Source organism: Python bivittatus, unplaced genomic scaffold (genome assembly GCF_059951505.1).
Source record: "Python bivittatus isolate LINGU-HERP-01145 unplaced genomic scaffold, Pbiv_v1 ctg000520_np1212, whole genome shotgun sequence".
NCBI classification, from domain to species: domain Eukaryota; kingdom Metazoa; phylum Chordata; class Lepidosauria; order Squamata; family Pythonidae; genus Python; species Python bivittatus.
Window position 1 is genome coordinate 1,095,555 of NW_028277080.1, and position 24,582 is coordinate 1,120,136.

At 36.9% G+C, this 24,582-nt stretch overlaps 1 protein-coding gene across 3 annotated transcripts in view; it reads left to right on the plus strand.

Moving 5' to 3' along the window:
* Window positions 1–24,582, plus strand: part of RBPMS (RNA binding protein, mRNA processing factor) — a 109,556-nt gene that overhangs the window by 20,204 nt on the left and 64,770 nt on the right. For all 3 annotated transcript variants that reach the window (XM_088147467.1, XM_025165093.2, XM_025165094.2), the window contains exon 2: window positions 22,060–22,137. In XM_088147467.1, the coding sequence (XP_088003593.1) occupies window positions 22,060–22,137 (78 nt within the window). The remainder of the gene's footprint in view (window positions 1–22,059; window positions 22,138–24,582) is intronic.

Here is a 24,582-nt window from a genome sequence, read left to right on the forward strand (position 1 = left end):
CATTTTCATGGCTTTGAAGTTCTACTTCCTACGCAGGGAGAATGGGATCATGCCTTAAGTCTTGAAACATTATGCTTGTGGAAGACATTTGGAATGCAAGATGACTGAAAGATTCTGTGTCATCTCAGCTTTGTACTTGCAAGCTGATAACTTTGGTGGGTTTATTTGTCAGGCTGGTTAAGATAGCTTTATAGCATGGGTGGACAACTTTGTGGTGGCAGGGAGCTACACTTAAAATTTTGGGGGAGCCAAAAGTTGCAGTTTATAGGTGATGCTACATAGCATCCCAATGATCTTGGATTTGGAGTGGGGAGTTTGGGGGATGCCTTTAAAAAATAATGCTCTTAAACCTTATTTAAATGATCTACATACAGTACAATTATTGTGTGTTTCATGGCCCAAAGTGGCAGGGAACCCTACAACCAGTTTTGAACAGCTGGTAAGAGAGGGCTTCAGAGACAAAGTTGTAAAGGCAGATTGTCCACCCTAGTTTTATATAGGATGGGTAAAATTTAACTTTTTGTTTCTAAGAGATAAACTTCATACAAAGTAATCTGTTTTAGGTCAGATTTACTAATGAACAAACCGTTAACTGTGCAAAGACCTAAGGATGGTCTAGTGCTATCAATTTCTACTGATCTTCAAGCAGCAGCCTTGCATTGAGTACTTGGCAATGCTTGGCAATGTTTAAACACTTCGATCTGTTACTCGTTACTTTATTTGTACTCTTATACCAACTACATTCAGAGATCAAACGTTTATGGAGGGACTTAGAGTACCAGCTACTTGGCATATATCCCTCTGCATTTGTAGTTATAAAGCAGGGTTTCTCAAAGTACGGCCCACGGGCCAGATACGGCCCACCAGGGTCATTTATCCGGCCTGCCTGCCTGATTGGCCGCTGCTGCTGTCTGTCAGAAGCGGAAGTGTTGGGGCTGTGTCGGGAGCTGCAGGCGATGCACGAGGAGGGAGATCGCAGAGTCGGACTATTCTACATGACAGGTATGCTGGGTCCGGTGGCTCTCCTCCTCTCCTCATACTCCGCAGGAGGGATCCTCTGGAGGGTGATCAGTGGGGTCCAGGGCGCCCTATTACTTTCTTTATTTGAGGGGGGGATAGGATGGGGGGAGGATAATATCTACTGACACTGACCACCAAACTATAGTCCAGCCCCCCAACATTCTGAGGGACCGTGAACTGGCTCCCTGTTTAAAAAGTTTGAGGACCCCTGTTATAAAGGTGATCTAAGTACCAGAATCGGGATTGGTGATTTAGCCTACAGAATATACTTATTATTATAGCTGGTCCATAGACAATGAAGATGCTCCAGGCATAGTTAAAACAGTTCTGTCTTTTTCTAGATCAAGAAAAGTTCCGATGAGATGCTGTGTATACACTCATGAGCACTCTGAATTGCACTTTGTCAGTTGAATCTGTATCACTGCATAGATTCACCTTTGTCATCTAATAAGTACCTTACAGCAGGATGTAAGAATGCTGTGTTATGTGATACTGTCTTCCAAAGAAGTAGCAGTCTTTTTATGCCTTTCCCACTTAAAAACATGTCATTTTGTTCCAGCAACTATAAAATTATTTGTACTGTAATCAGTAGCTCAGCTTCTTTAGGAGTCAAGCTAATGCTATCTTCCAGTTTTACCAAGCTTGTGAGAGTAATGTCTAAATTTTTAAGAGCCTTCTCTCAAGCCCCCAGATGTGAAGAAGAAAAACAGAAATATATCCATTGCATGTGTCAGATGTTGTGTCCATTGCACATCCAAGCTTTTGCTTGGTGATGGATTGCTGAGGGTTAAAGGCAGAGTTTGGCTGTCCATGCTTAACTACTGCTTTAAGTTAAAATTTCTCCCAGATGCTGGCTCCTCTACTATTTACTGATAATTTTCAGTCAAACTGGATGAAGGCCATTTTAGGAAAACTGCTGTCATCAGAACTCCTACTATCTATGAGATATGAGAGGCCTAGAAAGACTTCTAGGCAGCATATTTTGAATGTAGAACACAAATATCTTAGGCTGAATTCCCCAAAATTTCAAACTTTTGAGGCTGACTAGCAGCCAGGAACTCATCTTACTATTTTAATTGTGCCCAAATATCCTAGAATGGGTTTAAATATCCTGCCAGTTGCTTTGTTAAATGGTAGATTTCATAATGTGTTATTTAATGAAAGCTTTTGCCTTTGTGGCTGTAGAACTGTTGAAATGGTAATATTTTCTTATATTGCATTTTTTATAGGGATACATGCAGTAACTGGTGTTTATCTCCTTTTATATCTCTTCCTGGACTTTCAGATGATTTTGACATTTCTTATCTTTTATCAGATAAACAGGATGTGATTACTCCCAGAGTAGCTAGATCCTCTGTGCTACTTAATAAGACTTGCCAAAAGATTATTGCAGATTTATGTATCTTCTGTAAGCTATATGTCCTGCACTTGTACTTTATATATTTTATGTGTTGGTTTTTATGTTGCTGATTAATGATTTATTGTACAAGGTTCAAGAGATGATAGATTTGGCTAATCTTAATTTAAGAGAGGCTTGAACCTAGAAATTATTTGTTTCCTGTTCATTTTACAGGTAGTCCTTGTTTAGCAACCACAATTGGGATCAGCAACTCGGTTCTTAAGTAAAGCGGTTGCTAAGTGAAACCACGACTGTGCTTATGATCTTACTTCAGCTTTCCTTTGCTTTACAGACCTATGAAGGTTGTAAATGCGAGGATTGGTTGTAAATTACTTTTTCTTCACTGTTGTAACTGTGAATGGTTGCTAAGCAAGGTAGTCGCTAAATGAGGACTACCTGTATAGATGTGGCTGAGGACTGAAGTAGTGACTTTTTTTGTATTTGTACAGCTTGAGTAGAGTGAAGTTGTTGTGAGGATTTTTTATAATCTTTTTCTACAACTTGTAATTAGCCTTTCAACTTGTGTAGCAAGAGACACATGTTTCTTAACAGGTTTCATTAATAAATTTACCAGGGTTAATATAGTGTTATCTTCAGCTCCAAATTGCTTGAAAGATAGACAGTGAAAGTACATGGAGAACACTGCCCTGCCTCCTGCCCCTTAGCTTTTCCTGTTTTGGAGCAGGAGTGAGGGAAACTAGAAGCATTGGACATTACATTTTATGGTGGAAGGAGGTGCAGAAAAGTTTGACCCAGCAGATCCCTGGGTTATACATCACCTGTGAAGGAAATTTTTCTCCATCTAAAAGGAGAGTTGCCATTGTGTCCATTTGAAAAACTGATGTCCAGACTTGCCATATAATATGTACATCCTGGACATGTATACATTATAATACTTGCCTTGCAAATACAAGGTTGCTGGTTCAAAACCCAGCAGAAACTTTTAAAAAAATTATTATTTTTCTTTCCCTGAGGAACCTACTTTTCCCGAGGGTTCTTTTATTAAAAATACAGCAGTGTGCTATTTCATCATTTCTGTAATCAAATCCACCAAGGGGGATTAAACCCCTTTTCCTTTCAGGGACTGGAGATTCAAGTGACTGCAGAAACTGATAGAATGATTCACTACTGGATTTTTTTAAAAAAAAGGTATCTTGGGGAAGGAAGAGGAAGAATATTGATTGTTGTATGCTGCCCGGAGTTGCTTCTTGTGAGATGGGTGGCCATATAAATGTGATTTAATAACTAAATATTAAGTTACAAAACAGTCCTACCAAGTTCCAAACCAACAAGCTTCTGTTTGCAAGGTGGTGTGTTACAACCATTGTGCTATTATCACATTACCTCCAAAGGGAGTTCGAGAAGCTAATAGAGACCATGACTCAGTTGAGGGGCATTTCTGCCTTTGCAAAGTAGCAAAGGAACTGCTAGGGTTAGCTTGCAATGAAGTAAAACACATCAGCCAAAGTGGACAGGAACATTTAAGAAAACATAACAAGGAAAAAGTACTTTAAAACCACAGTGGAAAGCATGCATGAAGGTTGCATTAGCAGGGTAGGGTAGGGTAGGGTAGGGAGGGGAGCGTGAGTGTAGAACAACATTGTCCATTCCTGCCCCCAAAAGTAATTGCTGCTCTGTTTTGCTTAGGGGGCAACTAGACAGTGTGGTAAGTTCTTGGATAAAATAAGCCAGAGGGAACATTTAATTCATTGTATTTTACATCTCTTATTATTACATTAGTCTGTAAATCTTGATCCAAAGTAACGTCATATATATAATGTAATATAAGTCATATATATATTAATTCAATACAAACTATTAACCGTTTTGAGTTCTGTACCTGAACTGATGATATATTACTTTTCCTGTTCTTCCTATATTTAATTTTTTAAAAATCTGTTTTTAACATTTGATAGAACAGGAACTGTAAAGGATTGCTTTCAAAACGTGGATCAATGTTTAGGTATCAGACTTTGTGACCACAGTGATGAATTGGTAGTCTCGTGTTGATGATGAATCTGATGATGTTAGAAATGATTACATTGGTGGTTCTGTTAGGGCCCTTGGCTAAAGCTTTTGGTTTGTGTTAAATAGGTTTGTGGAATTCCAGTGAGTGTAAACAGTTTCAGATAAACTAACCAAGAGAACAGAAAAAGCTTTCCATTAATGGAATTAGTATTTATATGATGTAGTCCAAGAGATGGAATGTACCTCCTTTTTAAAAGCAATGACACATGAGCTATTTTATTTGCTTTCTATGTCATTTGTCCTCTAGTATATTATGCCTGTTTCTCTTTTGTGGAAGAAAAAACATTTTTCTTGAGAAGCAGGAACTCTAAAATTCAACTGGAGAAATAAAATTTAATGTTGCTTGGAATCTGTTTTGTTTCCCAACTTTTTTTTTTTTATGAATTTCATTTTATGTGATGAAACAGTGTAGGTCTCACTTCTGAGAGAACATGTACAGTTTTAACTTTTATCAACCATATATTTTATGCCATTAAATCAATAAAATACATGTATGTGTATAATATATAATAAGTTGTATGTATTTGTTTCATCCTGAAATACTTGATATTTTTTCCTATAGCTTAAACAATTCTGAAAATTTTAAACTTCTTTGTAGTGTGCATTCTTTAATTGCTTGGAAATACTGTAGAATAACTTTTTATTAAGTATCTATTAAGTCTAATGAATAAAAATAAATGCATTTTATCTTTAAAAAATTAATGCATGTTATCTATAGCTTCTTCTTTGTGATGTAAACCATCTAAAAGTGTTTGGTTTGCAAAAATGTCACAAGATTGTGGACAGCAAATTTAAGTTTCTGAAAATGCAGAGTGACAAGGGAGTTTTGTTAAGGGGTCAGTCAGGTGTCACATGCTATGCTTACTAAGGACACTGAAATAATTGACAGAGCTTATTTTTGTATTGGAATGTGCTGAGAAAAACTTTGTTACAAAGGGGATCTGTGGCATGCAAGCACCAGAACATCCTTGAGAGCTATTAAACTGCAGCTATATTAACTTATTAATCAACAAATTCAAATAATGTCTCTGAACTTTGATCAGAGCCCATACTGTTTGTTTCATGATCCAAGTGTAGTGTATGAGCATACATGCTCATTGTTTGATGACAGTATATATAAATTAGTGATGACTTGTATGTATTAACAAAAAGTGTCCTCTGCATGGCAGTGACATTTAGGAAAAAAATATTACTTTGTCCCTTATTTCCAATCTTTCTTGACGCTTTTTTGGATTTTGTCTGTTCCAGTTTCCAAATCTCTTTAATGGAATTATGACTTACATTATTTTGAATTCATTTTGAATTGATTATTAATAATGGTAATTAAGTGAATTAATTAAATATTGGAGTAGGATTTGGAAAATAAATATGGGTTGCATTTGAACTAGTGTTCTGTCAAATTTATCAAACTAATTTTGATACAAAAGTTGTCATCTTTGGGAATCAGTTTGGTCTTTGAGTATTAATAAACTTTAAAACTTTAGGATTATATTGTTGCAAAAACCTCAAGCTCTCTTTTTTCATAGCTAGTGCAAATTAATTGTAATTGAAAATAATTTGTTGATTTGGGATCATCAGTTTGGGGTGCAAATTGAAGAGTTTTATCAAATCCATTTTTTAAACTTTCAGCTGGCATACATTCACAACAGTCTATCCTTTTGTGTGTGGATCTGCTAATATGTTTTGTATATATTTATTCATGCAAGGATAGGAGTATCAGGGCCATTTCTTGATTAAAAATAGCAACAGAAACTGACTTTAAAATTCATACTACTTTGGATAGTTTCCATAGTCTGTTGGATAGTAGCAGCAACACTGCCCCTTAATTATTCTAAATTGGTGATGTTCCTCACATAGCCCATTGACTGCACGTAACCCCTAAACCATTCAGCTTGTACTGTGAAAATTCAGCATCAAATTCAGCCCATAACTACACTTATCAGAAGGTTTGTTTGTTTCAGGTATGGTGTCTGAAAACAGAAAATGTTCTCTTAAGCCCACCTGACTGCTCCCAAAAGTACTCAGAAATGTTTCTCCATGGTCCCATCACTATCATACCCTCTGCAGCCTGCAAGGGCATACTACTACTGTTACTACTACTACCACTAATAATAATAAGCTTAGCAACAACATTCATGTTCTTCCTCATCACATAGCCTGTAAGGTTTTCTGCTACAATTAATGAAGAGAGTACATCAGAATTCTTTACACCCAATCCTTTTAGCTTCCATCATGCTTTATGATTTGAGTCCTGGACACTGGAGTTTTCATGGCATCTGCCCTCTACTAGAATAATGCAGCAGCTATAAGGAAGCATAATCCTGACTGTGATCCCAACATTGACATGTCTTAGCAGATGTTCAACAAAATAATAAGATAAATAGGAGACCATCAGATTCTTGGAGTAGGAGGAAGTCTCAGTGTAAAAAGTCCTGAACAAGGCCTGGAGGAATTCAGAGTTGGGCTTTGTTGAAAATGCAAGGAAGATTTGAAGGGAAGGTTTTTGTTTGTTTTTAGTAGTGATGTTGGTACATAGTGACGCTGGTTGAATTCCAGAGTAATCAAGCAGTTTCTTTGGAGGAAATACATAAACTATTACTAGACATGTAAATTCCTTTTATCTGTGATGCTGTTATTTTTTTTTTTTCATTTCAAGATTGAAAGCAGTGTATGAGATGTAGAGCTAAGGCCTTTAAAACAGAGTTGGTAGTTTTAATTATAGAGAGAGACAAAATTTTATTCATGATTAGCAATTCTTTATCTAAAGTTTTCATATTCCACGATATATTGACCCCAGAACTGGATTCTGCATAGAAGCTTATACATATCTCTTAATGTAGAATAATAGCCCTATGGTCCAGAGTCTGCCACATTTCACAGAAGTGTTCAGTGGCATTTATAGAGTTATAGATGTAATGGATAAAATATAAACGTATTTGAAAGGATGTTTGGAACACAGTAGCAGGAAAAATGGACTTTGAAGAAGCAGGAGAGAAAGAGCATTGATGCTTTTGAACAATGGTGTTGGAGAAGACTCCTGAAAATACCACGGAGAGCCAAGAAAACAAACAAAAGGATCATCAAACAAATCAACCCAGGGTTCTCACTCCAGGCAGAAATGACCAAACTCAAATTATCCTACTTTGGGCACATTATGCAAAGACCTAGCTCTCTGGAGAAAGCTGAGAAAGGTAGAACGAAAGAGAAGAGAACAATCAGCAGCAATCTGGATGGACTCAGTTACAGTGGCAATTGGTGCATTGTTGGAAGACCTGAAGGACCAGGTTAGGGATAGATCTTCCTGGAGAAAATCTATTTATGTGGTTGCTAGGAGTCAACTCCAACTTGATGGCACATAATTCATCAACAAGAAAATACTCTCATCCTTTACTTGGAATAAAGTAAAATATAAACCTTATGACCCAGGATCTTGTTTTCAGAAGAGGTGTTAGTCATATTTTCAAAGCTTTTGTGCCCCCCAGATGTATGATTTCAGCTTTCAGAAATTTCAGCACTTGCCACATAGGCTAATGTAATGGCTGGATGACAAGAAAATGTACTACTTATTACTAGTTTACTATAATTAAGAAAACTAGTCCTTATTTTCTGATCATGCTCTGCTCTGTTTCCTAACTTATATAGGGTAATCATCTGTAACCGCAACTCTTTTCATGAATTGAATTACAATCCCTAGTATCTGCAGCAGCCAGCATACATCTATAAGGCATCAGCAGCATCTTTTTTTTATATCAAGATCATATTGAGTTGTTCTCTTAGGCTTAACACATAGGTTTTCTTAAAGCTAGATGTTGGAAGATATGGGCTTGGGGGTAGCTTGGATGGAAGAAACTTGGTGAGGAATTTTAATCATGCCTGAGAAGAATTAAAATATTATAATGTTTACTTAATATTTGACATGCCATTTAAAAGTTACCTTGTACACAATACGAGTCTAGTTATATTACTGATAAGACTTTTTCTGGTTTGTTACTAAGCAAAAATATTTGTAGTTTCTGTGACACAAGCAGCTGTCCAGTATAGGGTTAGTATGTGGCAAGTCAAATATTGGTCAAGTACCTAAAGCAAAATAGAATTACAACAAACTCTACTCCCATATCAAATGCACTGGATTCGTTCGTAGTTTTAAGATGTAAGCACTTGAACCTAATTATGGAAGAGTTCTCTATGATTCCAAAGATGACATGCCATATTTTGAACCTCAATTGCTACCAAGAAGTAAAAATATATCTTGCTTCTATGAATTGATTTATTCTTTGTAAAGAAAAGTTGTCTTGGGTTAGGAAAGGCCTACATAGCTTGTGACCTGCCAAGCTGACCAGCCATCTTTCATGCTCTGTCAGATAAACTTTACTTTCCTCCTATCTTTTGTTTTCCGTTTGCAAAATAGATAGCAAAAGAGGGAGAAGAGCCTTTTAACCTCTACTCCAGCTGTGGCTGGAAAGACATATTTGGATGTTTGGGTATTTGATTGGTAAGGGACTGCTTTTGAAAACCATAGGAATAGACTTTGAGATTTCAAAGTCTCTTTATTTCTATTTGCCTTCTAGTAACATTCAAAAAGATCACCAAGAGGTAGGAAAGTAGAAATTGACCTCGAAGTTGTGGGCTGTGATTTCCGTGTTTACTTCTTGAGTTATTAGTATCTCAGAGGTGAATAAAAAAGGAGGAAACTTTTAAAGGTACTCCTTAATTTATTTTATCATTTCATAATCACTGTTGTATATTCCCTTTCATAATAATACAAAACAATTTTCCATAGTTAATCTGCTTGGAAGCAGCAAGAGACATACTAAGTTCTCATACGCTTTTTATTCTATTGTTCAGTGTTCATATCTTGAAATTGCAGTATAGAAGGCCTACTAAAGTCTGTGGTTGTGTCAGAGAAAACTTTTCAGATCATTTTTAAATGAGGAATTCTTGTATAGGACCAACCTGGAATTATTTGTACGTTCCTTCCTGTGAAATATTATAGGGCTATGTAGCACTTTAGATTTGAAACCAACTCCTTAAAACCAAAGTGTCTTTTCCTAGGGTTTGCAGTGCTGTTGCTGTTGCAGGGGGCAACTGTTCAAATCCTTGGAAAAAGCCTTGACTGCTTTAAGGTGTTGGAGACTGGAGCTAGATTCACATTGCTCTGTGTTCCGGAGCACTTTTCTACATTTTAATCTAGAGGGCCAGGCAGTTTGTTTCTGAAGAAAGAACTTTTCTTTCAATAAATAAGGCAAGTAAGAAGATGCTTAGGGAAATTAAAAAGCAATATGTCCTTTCCTTCTGGCTCATGCCCTGAATCACCCTTGACTTGATTAAAAGTGCAGTAATATTTTATAGTTTAAGAATTGGCTGACCTGTGACTGAACTTTAAAGAAAACAAAAGTAATTTCTTATTGAGGCCTGTTTCTGGTCACTCCTTAGAGCATTAATGTACCTGTTTTCTCGTCAAATACAAACATGTCATCATCATCATGCACTTGAATTTTAGAGTTAAGTCTATGCTTCTGGGGTTTTTTATCTTGATTCTTGGAAAATGACAATGGAAGGCCATGGCAACATTTCCATATAAACTGTTAATCAAGGCTCCTGACTTTCTGTCAGCCCTACGAGGTAGACCAGATCAGGAAACTGACTCCACAAGATGACTGGAACCATACTTTATTGAGATGAAGTAACTTTATTCTGCTACAGTAACAGAATCGTGCAAGTCTGCCTGTGTTTCTCTTCCCTCCCTCTTACAGCCCAGGGAGTGGGAAGGGGGGTGCAGTCTGAGCCTCTTTCTAATACCTTCCTGCCCCCCAGGATTAACATTTGATTCTTCTGCACCTGTTGTTGTCCTAATGGTTTCTGGATGTCATCTCCAAGGTCATCTCCATGTTTCCCTATACTTTCCTAGCTTACTATAAACAAGCAGGGGAATGGTGAATACTGTACAGTCTATGGTTTACTGTATCATCTGAATTTGGGATTATAATTTATTGTGCCCAAACAACCTGGGGTTCTTGAAATAGCTTTAAATCTGGGCTTGCTGTTGAGTTATGAATACTGGGTTGGTTTGGCAGAATAAAGCATATTATAGTATTTAGTTCGAATGCCATGGTAGCAACTCTTTCTAGTTCATTTACTTCCTTATATGAATGGCAAAAGTAAATATACAAGTTCTAACATACAGTGTGTTAGAGGTGGTTTGATAAGCCAAGTTTATCACCCCAACTGAAATTTGTCTCTCCATGTGGAAAAATTATACATACCAAGAAGTGCTTGAAGTGGATGGAAACCACACTGTCTGATTTGTTTCTGGGTGCAGTACAGTTCAAAGTATTGATAGTCACCAATGAAGTTCTTCACAGCTCAGGGCTTTGTTATTTGCAGACAACTTTTCTCCAGTTGTCTCTGCCTGTCATCCACCCCGCTCCAGGTCTTCTCAGTGAAAAATGTTACCTTATGGGGCCCTGGTGTGCCTTCTCTGTTGTTGCTCCTGCTCCCTGGAACAGCATTTCCCTTGACATCCACATTGCCCTGACCCAGCTGCCTTTAGGAAGGCATTAAAGACCTGGCTCTCCAGCAGAACCTAGGCATGCCTTACCAACACGCTGAGGATTTTAAGTTTTCTTTCCCTGGGCGATTGTTTATCAGTTTGTTCTTCTGTTATTGTTATATGGTGCTTTTAGCTTTTTTGAAATGCCACCTCAAGTCACCTTATGACAATAAGGTGGCCAAAAAATATAATAAAAAAATAAATTTCAGCCAAGGAAGTAGTTTCATTCATAAGAAAAAAACCCCCCACTCCATTCTAGCACTGAAGATGTTACCTAGCTGGGTAACAAAACATTTGCAATAAATAGCCAACCTCAGAGAACCCCAAGGACTCCACAAAAAAAATTAAATCTGTGTTACAGAAATATCACTACTAGGCTAAATCAAATTAAGGAGGATACATGTAATTGAAAGCAATGAAAGTGAAAGCAAAGAGATGAAAACACTTTCTTCCCATCTAGGAAGGAACAAGTAGAGATTAAGGACTCTTCGACATGAGGATTCTGGGTGAGTTCAAAACTTAGTGATCCCATGATGTCAGCTGAATTCTTGTTTTCTTTTAGGTCATGGGCAGTAATATACAGAATAATTTTAATTTCTATCAACTATTAGGTAGCTTTGTAAACTGTTCTTAAACAAAAAGCATCTTTAAACATTTTCCTCCTTACTAACTATGGTAGCTCTCATGTTTCATTCAAACAGACTGGCTAGTTGTCAGCAGAGAATGCACAGTGCAAGGATTTCTGTCAAATACTGTGGGCAAACTGCAGGTAATTACGGGAATCGCTTGCAGAAATAACTTTCGTGTATGTAGAGTATAAGTGGAATTAAAAAGCACATCTAAATAATGCACATAAAAAGAGACCTGAGGAACCGCTTGTCACAGTGCGGAATATCTTATGTGAGGACAGAGTGCAACAAGTTAGATTGATTTGGCCCCATGCCTACGACTCTTGGAAATTCAGCATCTCAGATTAGTGCTGATAGACAGATGCGCGGCATTGGTTTCTTTCTCCATTTATGGGGATTTTGACATCTTGCTCTAACGTTCTGGTCCCTGGCCAAATAAATTATAAGAGATTACGCAGTTCCAGCTTCTCTTAGTCCCAGGAATTTTTCTGCTAGGGGTTTGTTTCCACTGTCCCCTGCTGAACTTTATTGACAATTTTTTCCACCAGCTTTTCCTGGCAGTATGTGGGATAGATTCTATTTTATGCTAGTGAAAGTAGGTTTGCCAACTTTCTATTATCATCGTGTAATATAGATAGGAGTTACAAAGTGAAAAGCATCCAATTAAAATACGTGGGTAAACACAAGGAAAATACCTACTTTATTATTCAAGGTATGTGAATGGTGTTAGAGACTCACTGTATACATATGTGTTTAACTCACTGTTCCCAGTTGTGTCTAACCTATTTAGGTTATCTTTCACTGTTTACAATGTGGGGGCAGAAGGTGGTAAATTAAATGGTTATTAGGGGGAGGGTGATGAGGAAGATAGTTCACTTAAAAGCTATCTACTTGTCTCAAAACTCTGCTTCTTAAAGTTACTGCTACAACATGTTTGAGAGAATATACATTTTGTAAGCAAACTAAAACACATATTCCAGTGTGCATTTGGCCCTTAGCGGTGTCTGTTTAGTTTTATGGGCACCCATGATGTTTACAGTGGACTTTTGGGGGGATGATATTGTTTCAATTTTGTATACCATCTTTTTAAAAGTACTCTTTGCTCTGACCTTGTTGTACCCTGCCCAGAGTCTGTTAGGAATGGGGCAGGCTATAAACATTGAGAAATAAATTAAATAATTAAAGAAGTGCATAGACATAAACCCCAGATCCATGCAGAAAAAAATAATATATGTATGCATATCTCTAATACACAAGGAAAAGGTGGACTACTGATGCCATTTTTTCATTTTTTTCCTTTACTGGCAATGTTTTTCCTGTTTCCCATTCCTGAATGCCTAAGAAACATTATCCCAAAGAACAGAGACATGGGAAGCGAAATGGACTAAGAGAAGCAACCAGGAGTTACTTTGTCTCTTGCTGTCATCAGAGGATAGGAGTACAGCATCCTTTGGATCTCTCATGCCTTTCAATATTATCAGATGGCACTCAGGGACATAAATCCCCCCTCCCAATTATAAATAATTTTTGAAAAGGTTTCAAACGCCTGAAATCTTGCAAGATATTTCAGTGTTTTTAATGCTTTAAATTTAGCTTATTACAATTGCATTTATTAATGTTTTAATGTAATTTCATGTTTTTGATTTATCTTATTTTACATATTTAAACATTTAGTTGAGTGACTATGACATCACAGAAAAATGAGTGATGGTACCCACTATCTGAAAATGTTGCTGATTCTGTTTTTAACTTCTTTTTTTTTGTCTGATGGTGAGGCAGCCTTTAAAATTCTCAGAAGGTTTGGTTTTCAGGTGGTGAGCAACATGGAATCAAGCATTCATTTTTGTATGTTTCTCTTTATTAATACTACACATGATTCAGTGGCTTCAAGCAGAAGATACACTTATTTCCATGGAACCCTTGACAAGTGGGAAAATTATTGTCTGATTTAGTTGCCATTAATCATCTTTTATGTTTCTCTGATATAATGAAGATGCATTTTTTTCTTTTCTATAGTACTCTATATTGTATAGTACTCTATATTGTATAAGAAAGTACAGTCTTTCAAGATATCTGGATGGAAAATGATTTAGAAGATAGACATCTTGTAATCACATTTCAAGATACTGTTTCCTACAATTCTTACAGATATTTTCTTGCATTATTCCTGTATTTCCATTCTTGAGTCAGTTTTTAGCGTAGCTTAACTGTTTAGGTTGATTGGCTAATCTAATGTAGAAAAAGATATTTAGGATCAGTCAAGACGCATTTATGTTAAACTCTCCTTAAGTTTTATTTATGAAAGATAGGCTGTATCGGCTTCAGTGCACCAATTTAACAGGGCACTTCCTGAAAACCTTACTTCTGTATACCAATACATTTAAGTGAAATATTTTGTTCACCTGAAAGTTTGAGTCATCATTATGATAAACTAGGGGCAATAAACAACACTAACCAGGCAAGCTGGTTATTGCTGTTTGGGCCAAAGCACAGACAATTAAATTCTTTTATTGGGCCAGGGAGCACCAACTGCACATCCAAAATTCTTGGGTCCCCAACTATTGTCTAAGTTACTCCACTCATGTCATGAAAACTACTGTCATGTTCTCTGAATATAATGCTAAAACCAACTTTCTTTTAATATAAGACTTTTCCAAACCACCACTGTTTTCATTCTTCAATTCTTCCAAAAGAGTTGACACCAACTTGTACCTGTCCTCACTTTTATTGGTCTCAGCACACAGAGAGCAGGCTGAGACAGTAATTAGTCAACCAGTTCTCCCAATAGCTGACCAATTGGTAGTATCTTTCCCATACACATATACCCATGTTGCTAGGAGAAGAAGCTATGCAAAAGACAACAGCTTATAAAGAAAAAAGCAATAAGAATCATTCAAACCGTCTTGCCGCTATCTCTGAGTTACATTTAAAAGCAATCTGAAATATTATACCATATTTTCACTTTTGCAACATGATGCTTTTCCTTGTGTATCTGAATGGGATTGTTTGATGCTATATGCATATAACTCTAAATAATAAGAAGGAATTGCACTTTAAAATGTAGACAGGTTCAGAGGCATCCAGAAAATGTGAGTTTCATTAGAACAACAAAACAAGCATTGTGACATCATGGAGCAAGCTCCACTCCTTCTGTCCTGTGTATGATGTCATGACACACACACAAAACGGTTCAGGCTTGCTTTGTGACATTCACTGTGTCCTCCTTCCTTCCTGGGCATCTATGGACAAGTTGGTCCAGATTGTTCCCTTGCAACTCCTCCCATGCGCCCATTAGCCTGGGAGAGTGGGGATGAAATTGACAGGAATTCCGTATGTTTTCCCATTTTTCCTTAGCAGCTACCATGAAGGCACGAAGATGCTGCTTGTTTTTGTTTTTGTTTTTTCCTCAAGTGATTTTCTTGAAATATAATGACTTGCTTGAACCCAGGAGCTGCAAAGCACAGAGAAGCAAGACTTCTTGCCTGTTGAAGGATGTATACGGCAGAAGCTCCAGCACTGCAAAAGAAAAGACCAGCTTTACTTCAGTTTCAAAGTGGTGCAGAGCTAGGGAGGCGAGGAGGCAGTTCAGTCTCTGATCAGACTGACTTGGAGGTGGTTTTGAATGGGCACAAAATCCATATGTGGAAGTGCCAGTAGACAGGCAAGTGATGGACACTCAGTGATGGAATTTGTGGTAATCAGCTCAGAATGATTCAGGAAATAGCTCACAGTAAAGCACAATGAGCACTGGATGTAGGATGCTCTTCATATGACACTTGCGTAGGGTCTCTCTGGTCCCCTGGAGTTTTCAGTGTGGCTTGGAAAACATTTTTACCAAGGAAATAAGTATACATGATTGTTTGGGTTATTTTCTCCACAACCCACACTATCCTACTTCACTGTGCTCAGCATTTTAGGGTTGCATTTGTCTGCAGTGGAGGCTTTGTTTCTGTATCAGAAAAATATGGGTGTAAAACATTGATATTTTAGCGTGCAGATCACTCCTTCCCCCTTATACTACTCTTTACTGAGATGTATAATTGTAAATAGAGGTTCCTTAAGTTTCTTTAGGAGTTTTCAAGATGGCAAGAATATAGATCTAGTAGGTTTTCCTAAGTGCAAGTCCTTGAGTCCTTCTCTTAGGATGGCCCTACTTGCTTTCCCCCCCATTATCTGTTTCTGATCCAAGAAGCCATGAAGTTGATCTTCATGTGCAAGAAGAATGAAGGAAAATTATGGGGAAGAGTTCTGTTTAGGTCTCTAAGCAGAACCAGAATCCTTTTCCAAGAAATTATTTCTTTCTCCTTTCCTCCCCCTTTGAATGATATGGGCTTATCAAAATCCAGATCCCTTTGAAGCTAAAGACATTCAGGGTGGTTTTTATTAGGTCTGAAAGAAAAATATTTTCTCCTAATTAATTTATTGCCTACAGTACTTTGAAGATCTTTTCAGCTACAAAGTGAGAGAGCTTCTAGATGAAAAATTCTTTGAAGTAAGATTCCTCAGTTGTTCCAAAGAGCAAAGTGAAGGAGGGATTTTTAAAATCCCCATCTGACACTGTCTGACTTAAATCAGATCATCTTTGTTGCTATAGTCCCTGACCAGCATTTTGTACAATTAATATAAAAAGTTACAAGGTTCAAATTAAAAAATATAAACATTTCTAAAATTAATAAAAGGAAATAATTTACTATAATGCTATAAATCCAATAACAGAATAGGAATTTAAAAACTATGAATAAAAAAACCCTAAAAATGTAAACAAAACAAAACAAAAAACCTTAATAGCAGCATTATAAAACCAGAACAAATACCAAAAAGCTTGTTTAGTAAATGCTAAGCTACTAGGCAGATATTTATGTGTGTGTATATATAAAACTTACAGGAACCAGTGACTGGCGAGGTGTAAATTTAATTATATAATAATAGGATCCTAAGGATTAATTTTCTGCATAGAGCAATGGTGGCTGATATATATAAGGTAGGTATGTATGTATGTATGTATATATGTATTTTATGTTCCTAGATAAGTTAGGATTTTGATCCAAGAGTAGAGAGTAAATGAAGTTTATTTATTTATTTAGAAAATTTATATGGCTGCCCATCTTACACATGAACTCAGAAAGGCTAACAGCAGTAAACAGGAATGATACAGTAAAACTACAAATCAAATAAAACAAAACCCCCAAAATTAAAATGTCCTCAGAGCAAGCCAACTGTTAGCCAGCAGACTTATGAAGTTAGAGTGTAAGTTGCTGTGGAAAATACTCTGAAAGAATACGTGGTCTAGAGTTTTGGGTTCCTCCAGATTTCAGGGGCCAGTTCACTGCAAAAGGTGTATTGTTATGCTTTCCCTCAAAATTGTGGAGGATAGGAGATTAACATTAAAACCAGCTATAGAAAAAGCTCATATGACTTAAATTAAGGTGATTTTTAACAGCTTCTTCCCTATTTTTCTAAGCCTGAATCTCAACAACACTCAGTGTTACAGAACTGTTATGCAAAAACTAATGTTTGTGACTGCTTAGATTCTGTTTAGGGCTAGATAAGCAGAAAAACCCAAAATTCAAGCAGTTTCATGCTTTTATACAATGGGAGTAGGGGATATGGTATTCCACAATTATCACAATCTCTATACAGACTTTTAATTTTTCATTTAATAATTAATAGTCCAGTTGTATTAACAAAAGTGATAACATCCAACCAATATTTATCTACATGTGGGGTGCACTATTTCAGGGACTTTGCCAAAATATGATTTTGACTATCTGTTCTGAACATCTAGAGAGGGCCTACTTAGTCCCACGCCTGCAAGAGATCAAGGTGGTTTGGGTCAAAAGACAGGCCATCTTGATAGTGGTCCCACATTTTGGAACCTGCTGCCTTGGAAGCATGCTTGGCTCCTACCCTTCTCTTCTGGTGGAGGGCTGTGGCCACCATTTTGTTTCTCTGAGTCTGTGGGCTGAGTGTGAGGAGCCATCTCATTATTATTATTGTGGATGTTTATAATATATTTTCAGATATTCCATTTTTGCTCTTCTGCGCCTGACCCAGAATCTGTTTGATGAGGCAATATGCAAATATTGCTAAATAAATAATTAAATAAAATATTAAATGTTGATTATAGTACTTTTTGCTACAAAAACTATTTACAAAGGATTAGTTAAAAGATCTTAATCAAATGCTTCCTATTTTAATGTAGAAATAACTTCCACATTAAAGATCATTTTAAAAGTCAAGTCGTTTGATGGGAGAAGCGAAGGACCTGGGAACAATCTTTATCTATAGAGTGATCTTCAAAGGGAGAGGAGTAAAGTATGTCTTGCATAAAGTGAATCCAAATTACACTTCAGCATCTCTGGAGAAGACTATCCAGACTATTGGCAATGGCTATCTTTTTAAATACTTATGCAGCTACTCTAATTCTCTCTTTCCACTCCTCCCACTATTATGGGAGGAAAGTGTGTAAGCAACTAGTTACCAATAAAGGAATTTTGTTTTAGTTTTATTCATGGGAAAAGTTATTCCTCTTTTGGTCTTGGGTTGTTGTTTAATTGGAGCTAAATCTTTACTGGGTTTTAGCTGGGTCTTGTCTGAAAAGTGTTAAAGTTTCATCTTTACATACATGCAGGATTACTTAGTCTTGCTGGCATCTATTAATTATTGGCTAGAACTTAGTTTAAACTGCATTGTTCCCCAAAAATGTAAATCATTGAACGAAGGAGTCTCATAATAAGCTTGTTTATGAATATTAGCTTACCTCATTACATCTTATTCTTGGATATAGTTAATTATGTTTGTAATAATAAAATTGGTAAGTGGTATATGAGATCTCTAGATGTAATGAGTAAAATCTATAGGAATTTCTAAACAAATTGTTAAAAAGCATGTGAGGCAATTCTTGATTATTCAGTAAACTAAAAATCTGTTGGAAAGCAAGGAGGATTTGTATTTTAAAAAATAATCAAAATTTAAAATTTTTGAAATACAAGGTGGATTTGTATTTAAATTCATTTTCTCTCTTTTCTATTTTTCTTTTGCTTTTTTCCCATTCTTGCACTTTTAGCTTTCTCTTTGATTTCTTTCTCTTTTTTCCTTTTTAAGTTTGTATTAGTTTTTATCTTCCTTTTTAAAACTTCTAATAAAATTATATAAAAAATAATCAGTGCAAATTGTCAGCCTTTATTTTTAAGTTTGTACTCTTAGCAGACATTTTAAAGCAAAGACCTGTATTCTTTGCTTTCTAGAAATCAATACAAAAGTCTTGAGGAATTCCACAGTGCTAGGTTTGAATATAGTTTGTGCTCAGTTAAAGTACTGCATTAATACCAGAAAGACCCGAGAAAAAACAAAAATACCTTTTAGTGTATATGGGAAAGTTGTTTTGGAAGGCTTTGAAATTCTTTTCTTTCACCAGTTGGGGACCTTTGGGCTTAGACCCCATAGTGTTGCTGTGTGCAATACCATGAAGCTGTTGGATTTCAGCTGCTGGCATATCTCTGATTGTAGTTTGGAACAATGCACTTTTCTTTCAGAGATAGTGAGGGCAAGTCAATTCCTGTGTAGACACTCAGTGTTGTAGATGTAGATTTCTGATTCATGTGCCTTGATTGTTTACCATAGGGAAATATGGGTTCAAGATTATCTGGCAGTACCACATCAGCTTTATCTTCTTAATGTAAATAAGCAAAACCCACAAGAATGTACATAAGAACAGAGAAAATTCATAACTTAGGAAATTTACTTGCACCCAACCAAGGAGTGTAAAGTAGCAAATAAAATAGTCAGGTTTTATAGAAAATAGATTTTTAAGGTATAGTTAACTAGATCAGGTCAACAGGTTTTATAGGTTTTGTATCTATAATTTTTATGCTTTCTTAAATTGACCTTCATGTATGTAGGTGTATGTGGATGTTTTGATATATATTCTTTTTTTATTTTGCATTGGGCACTGACTGTAATAAAGTTTGTTCTTCTAAGAACCTGAGTTAGTATCTAGGTTAGCTAATTTGAAAAAAAAATAGTTTTGTGTATGAAGGAGTAGTCAATCAGTGGCAGTTCTACTCCACTGTATTTAATGGTCCTTCAGTAGAGAGAGGCAGACCACTTGCTAGGACCCCAGCAACGAATATTTCTGTCATCTTTATCCTATATGTAGGCTTTGCACACCTAACTGGCTACTAATGAAAACAGAATGCTAGATTAAAAGGTTCCTTGATTTGATCCAAGAATAAATCTCTTTGAACATTCATTCATTAAATGTAAGAAAGCTTGTGTAAGCATGGTACTAAAAACTATGGATGTAGAGTGCAGTTTTTGGTCATATAAAGGGGTCTTAATTACTGATCACATCTCTTTTTAGTAGTTCTCCACTGAAATCCTTTAGTACTGTAGATTTTTCCATTTAAAGGGTAATGGAGTTTAAACTTCACCTTTGCCCTGTATGGTTATTTACTGAAAGGAGAACTTGGGTAATTTCTTTGGACCAAGATTATCTCAAGTTAGATGACTCAAGAGCATTGTTGCTTAATTTAAGTGCTTTACTTATTAGTTGACTGAAATAAGTAAGTTAAAAGTAAATATCCTGTTTAACTAATATAGAAAATAAAGAAGATGAAAGCTTTCAATGGGAAACAATGTCTTCAGCTGTAGGGGAGTTTTCCTGTTTAAATAAGCCTGTCTTTTCTACTGTTTACATATTTTGGTTACTCCACAGTTGAAGGAGTTGGCTAATTGTAAGATTGGAGGCAGGGACGTTTCTTTTGTTCTTGGTCAAACAACTTTGTAAAATTAGAGGGGAAACATATTAAAAACTGCCAAACCTGTCTTGCCAGAGGTAACTGGGATGGATGTACATACTGTGAGGAGTAATCACTTAAAAAACCTGTATTTAATTCTCTGGAGGGAAAGCAACACAGTCCTTTTAGCCAGCAAATTGGCTTTGTGAGTTCAGTAATATCCTCCTCAGTCCTTAACAAATTAACTTAAAGTTGACAAAAGGAACATTCTCATCTAAATGTGCATCTAAATGTGTATCTAGAGTGTTTTTATATGTGTATGTATATACAGATCCTGACCAGCTACTCTAGATTTCTATTTGCAGGAAATCTGATTGATAGATTTCCAGGCTGATGGGAATGTAGAGTTCCTTGGTCACAAATTGTTTTCTGAACCCGTTTGTATTGGTTGTAGACCTGGGTCTTTCTCTAGTCAGAGCCCTGTTAAGAAAGAGTTGTTGTTCTCTTTCCTTTTTGCTATTATTGCAGGGGATATGAAAGAATGAGGTGGAAGGCCAAGCAAAGAAATCTATTTCATGTAGAGCAGTCAGCTGAAACGAAGAATGTTTTGGCCTGACTGAAATTACTTCTCTCATGACACTGAAAGCAGTGCATATATATTTTTGAAAGCAGCACCAATTAGGTCAAAACGATCAACATAATGCGTAGATACATTCTAAATTAAGCACTTTCCTAATGCTCGAGGACATTTGGCATGCTGCACAAATAATGCTTGACTTGGTGAAACATAGGGTAGACAACAAACATTGAGTACTTTATCTTGGATAGTTGGATATGAATAGCCCTTCAGGAGTCTGGAATATACTTAAGGGAGACAGAATAATAGATTTTGAAGATCCATTGCAAACTGTTGAAATCATAAACCAGGAAATGAACTGGAAGCTTGACAATTTCCTTTCTTAAACCAGCTGCAGATCTTTTGTGTAGGTAGTGGAGTTGCAAAATGCAGGGGAGTAATATTGAAAAATGTTATAAATAAATAATAAATAGGACCATCTCTATTTGTTTATGAAATATAGAGACTTACTATAATGACAGTAGTACTCAGAGTGGCATGCAATGGCACCACACAAATACACATTCTAAATACTCAAAAGGAATCTATTAAGCTTCAGATAATCTAGAAAAAATGTAAGGAGGGGGAGAGTAAGTACATATGAGCACATATTCATTATGCCTATCATAAATTCAGCAACTCTGTTTAATTGCCCTGTGAAAGATTATTGAAATGAGTTGTGCAAACACCATTTGATAAGCTAAGATAGCTTTAAGTACCTATATGTCCCTAAAGGTTGGGAGAGTCTATTCGAATTTTTTAACATGCTTACTTATGTGAAATACAATAGAAACATAAGAGAATGCAATAGAATCATAATAATTGGAGATAGCACTGACTGCAAAACTTTCAGTTGGATTTAGTCTACTGAAATCAGTGATTTAAATATATGAAAGGAAAGTCATTTTCATAAAGAACCTCAGGTTTCCCTATTCATTTATAATAAGAAATGGTAGTTGCAGAGAGTAAAGCTTTTATAAACTGGAAGAATTCGTATCTAGCTGTTGATTTTGTGGATTAAATTTGCAGAAAGTTGCTTTTTATTTTCTTAATATGGATTTTTGTTTGTTTTTTTAAAGGTACGGACGCTCTTTGTCAGTGGTCTGCCCCTGGACATCAAACCTCGAGAGCTCTATCTCTTGTTCAGACCATTCAAGGTACTTTCTTTGACGATCAATCTTGGAAGAAAAACTGGGGCCAAGTGCCAGTGTGCTTATTTATAGAAACATTGTGATTTGTCTTGTTATTATAAATGGCATATTTCCACAGTAATGTGTGATGGCTTCTTCTGGAGGGGAAGACAATGTTCCCAGTATATGGATTTTAAAAACATTGGAATACAGTTAATCATAATATCTTATTTCAGCTGAAAACGTGGCTAGGAGGACTTTCTAAGAGACTGAAAGTTGGCCAAACGCCCCCCCCCCCAAATGATTATAAATATTGCAGTGGTGTGAGGAAGGCTCCAAGTTACACATACGAGCCTCTACTGATGATAAAGATTAGGTAGGGTTCATAATGTCTGTTAATGACGTTATGTACTGTATGTGCTTCCTTACATTCTTCAAAGGTATGTGCATATTCCACTTGTTTCCTATTTTCTGATACCAGCAATAGAAACTTACAAACCCAACATGTTTTTTGTTTGGTTCTGGGCTGATAAACCTCATCTTCACACTTAGAAAGCATAATATTAACCTATATATGTATAAAATCCATCTTTCTTGGTAATGAAATCTTTTAATCTACTTCAGTACATTTCCCCACCTACACCCTTTGAACTGGATATCATGGGGAAAGTTCTTTTCTGTGTCATCTCTGTTTGAAAGCTTGATTATACGCGTATTATTATGACTGTGCAAAGCATTGGAAAGACGTGTTTCACCAAATGTGTTAGAATCCACAGAGCACCTCTCTTTGAAGTGTTAAACCAGCCAGGTCTTTTGCAAGACTTGCTTGGCTGCTTTGAAACCTATCCATGACTGTTTCCGAGTGTGTATGCAAGCACAGCCACTTCCTTTTGTTAAGGGTCCCAGGTGGAAGTGTTGCCTGTGCAGATACCTGCAGACGATCTCATCTCCAGGGCGGCTTTGTGAGCTTGCAGAAGACTTCACAAAGAGGTGCTTTCTTTGCTCACCTGCTTTGCCAGACACCTCTTTTGAATGCCTTGCAGAGTCCTAATACATATCCATTAGCAGTTTCTTACAGTACTTGGGGGATCTTCCATTGTGCATTACCATGTCAGTGCTTTCTAAATCATGGAAACACACCTTTTACAATTTTGCCCCAGGAAAGATGGAGACTAAAGATCTTTATTTCTTGGAAGCCCCAAGTGCTTCTCCCTGTGGGTTGATTCAGAAGTACCAATAGAGGCGAATATGTGTAGCTCAGGGTTGAACTGTGGAGTCCTTGGGGTCCTCTGAGCTTGGTTCTTTTCTTGCAAACATTTTATTACCTGGCTAGGTAACATTTTCAGTGCTAAAATGGGATGGGGTTTATATGCTGTGGCCTGCCTTGCGCATCCACGAGCACCAACGAGCAGTCAGAAGACATGATGAAAATTCCTTTTTCCCACAACACATGGACAGACTCAACCATAGTTTTAACTGGGAAACTCTCAGCATTTTAGACCAAGCCAAATCCAAATATGCAAGAGAACTCTTGGAAGCCTGGTATTCAGACAAGGCAGCGATTAACAGACACATAGAGATAAACAGCATCTACATACTATTCAAAAGAGACAAAAGACCAGAAGATCATCTCACCAGCAATCATCACTCAGATAAGCAAAGGTTACCACCAGGCACACAATCAAGCAGTAAACATGTGCTAATCAAGGAACTACCAGAGGAGCAAAACAAAACCCCCACCCCCACCAGCACTGGCAAGGCAGGCCACAGTATATAAATAGAGAGCAAACCCCACTCCATTCTAGCACTGAAGATATTACCTAGCCCAGTAATGAAACGTTTCCAAGAAAAGAACCAAGCTCAGAGGACCCCAAGGACTCCATGATTCAGAAGTGGCATTGCTTACCACTGCTTTTAAGAGAACATCAGTACCTTTGTAACATCAGCTATTACTCTAGCACCCATCTTCAGCTCAGGCATATTGGTTCTCTTAGTGGACACGCTTTGTATTAAGTCCTGAAACCAGAATCAGACTTGCAAGACTCTGTTAATATAACCTTACAATAAAGTAGAATTGTTTCACCTGGGTGTGCTTCCTCTCTGGACTACCTTACAAGGCTGACATCAATCTTGCAAATCTGATAGTACATTTCTCCCTGTCACCTTTACAGCCCAGGTCCCTTCTGAGATGTTTGCCACTCCCACATTCCCTATGCAGGCTAAGCTGCCTCTTATCTGACCACTCCCCGGGCTGTGGCTCTTCCCCCTGTCTCCCAGGGTCATTCCCACATACCATTACAGTTGGAGACAACTTGCAACACAGTGAATCATGTGGTAGGACTCAAAATATTAAATTGTTTTAACAAAGAGTTCTATCATAGAACCTTTCTACACACAGGGAAGGAGAAAAGGGAAAGGCTATCCAGATGGCTGTGGTGATGCAGAAGAATTGGCAGTCCAGCTGATGCCCCC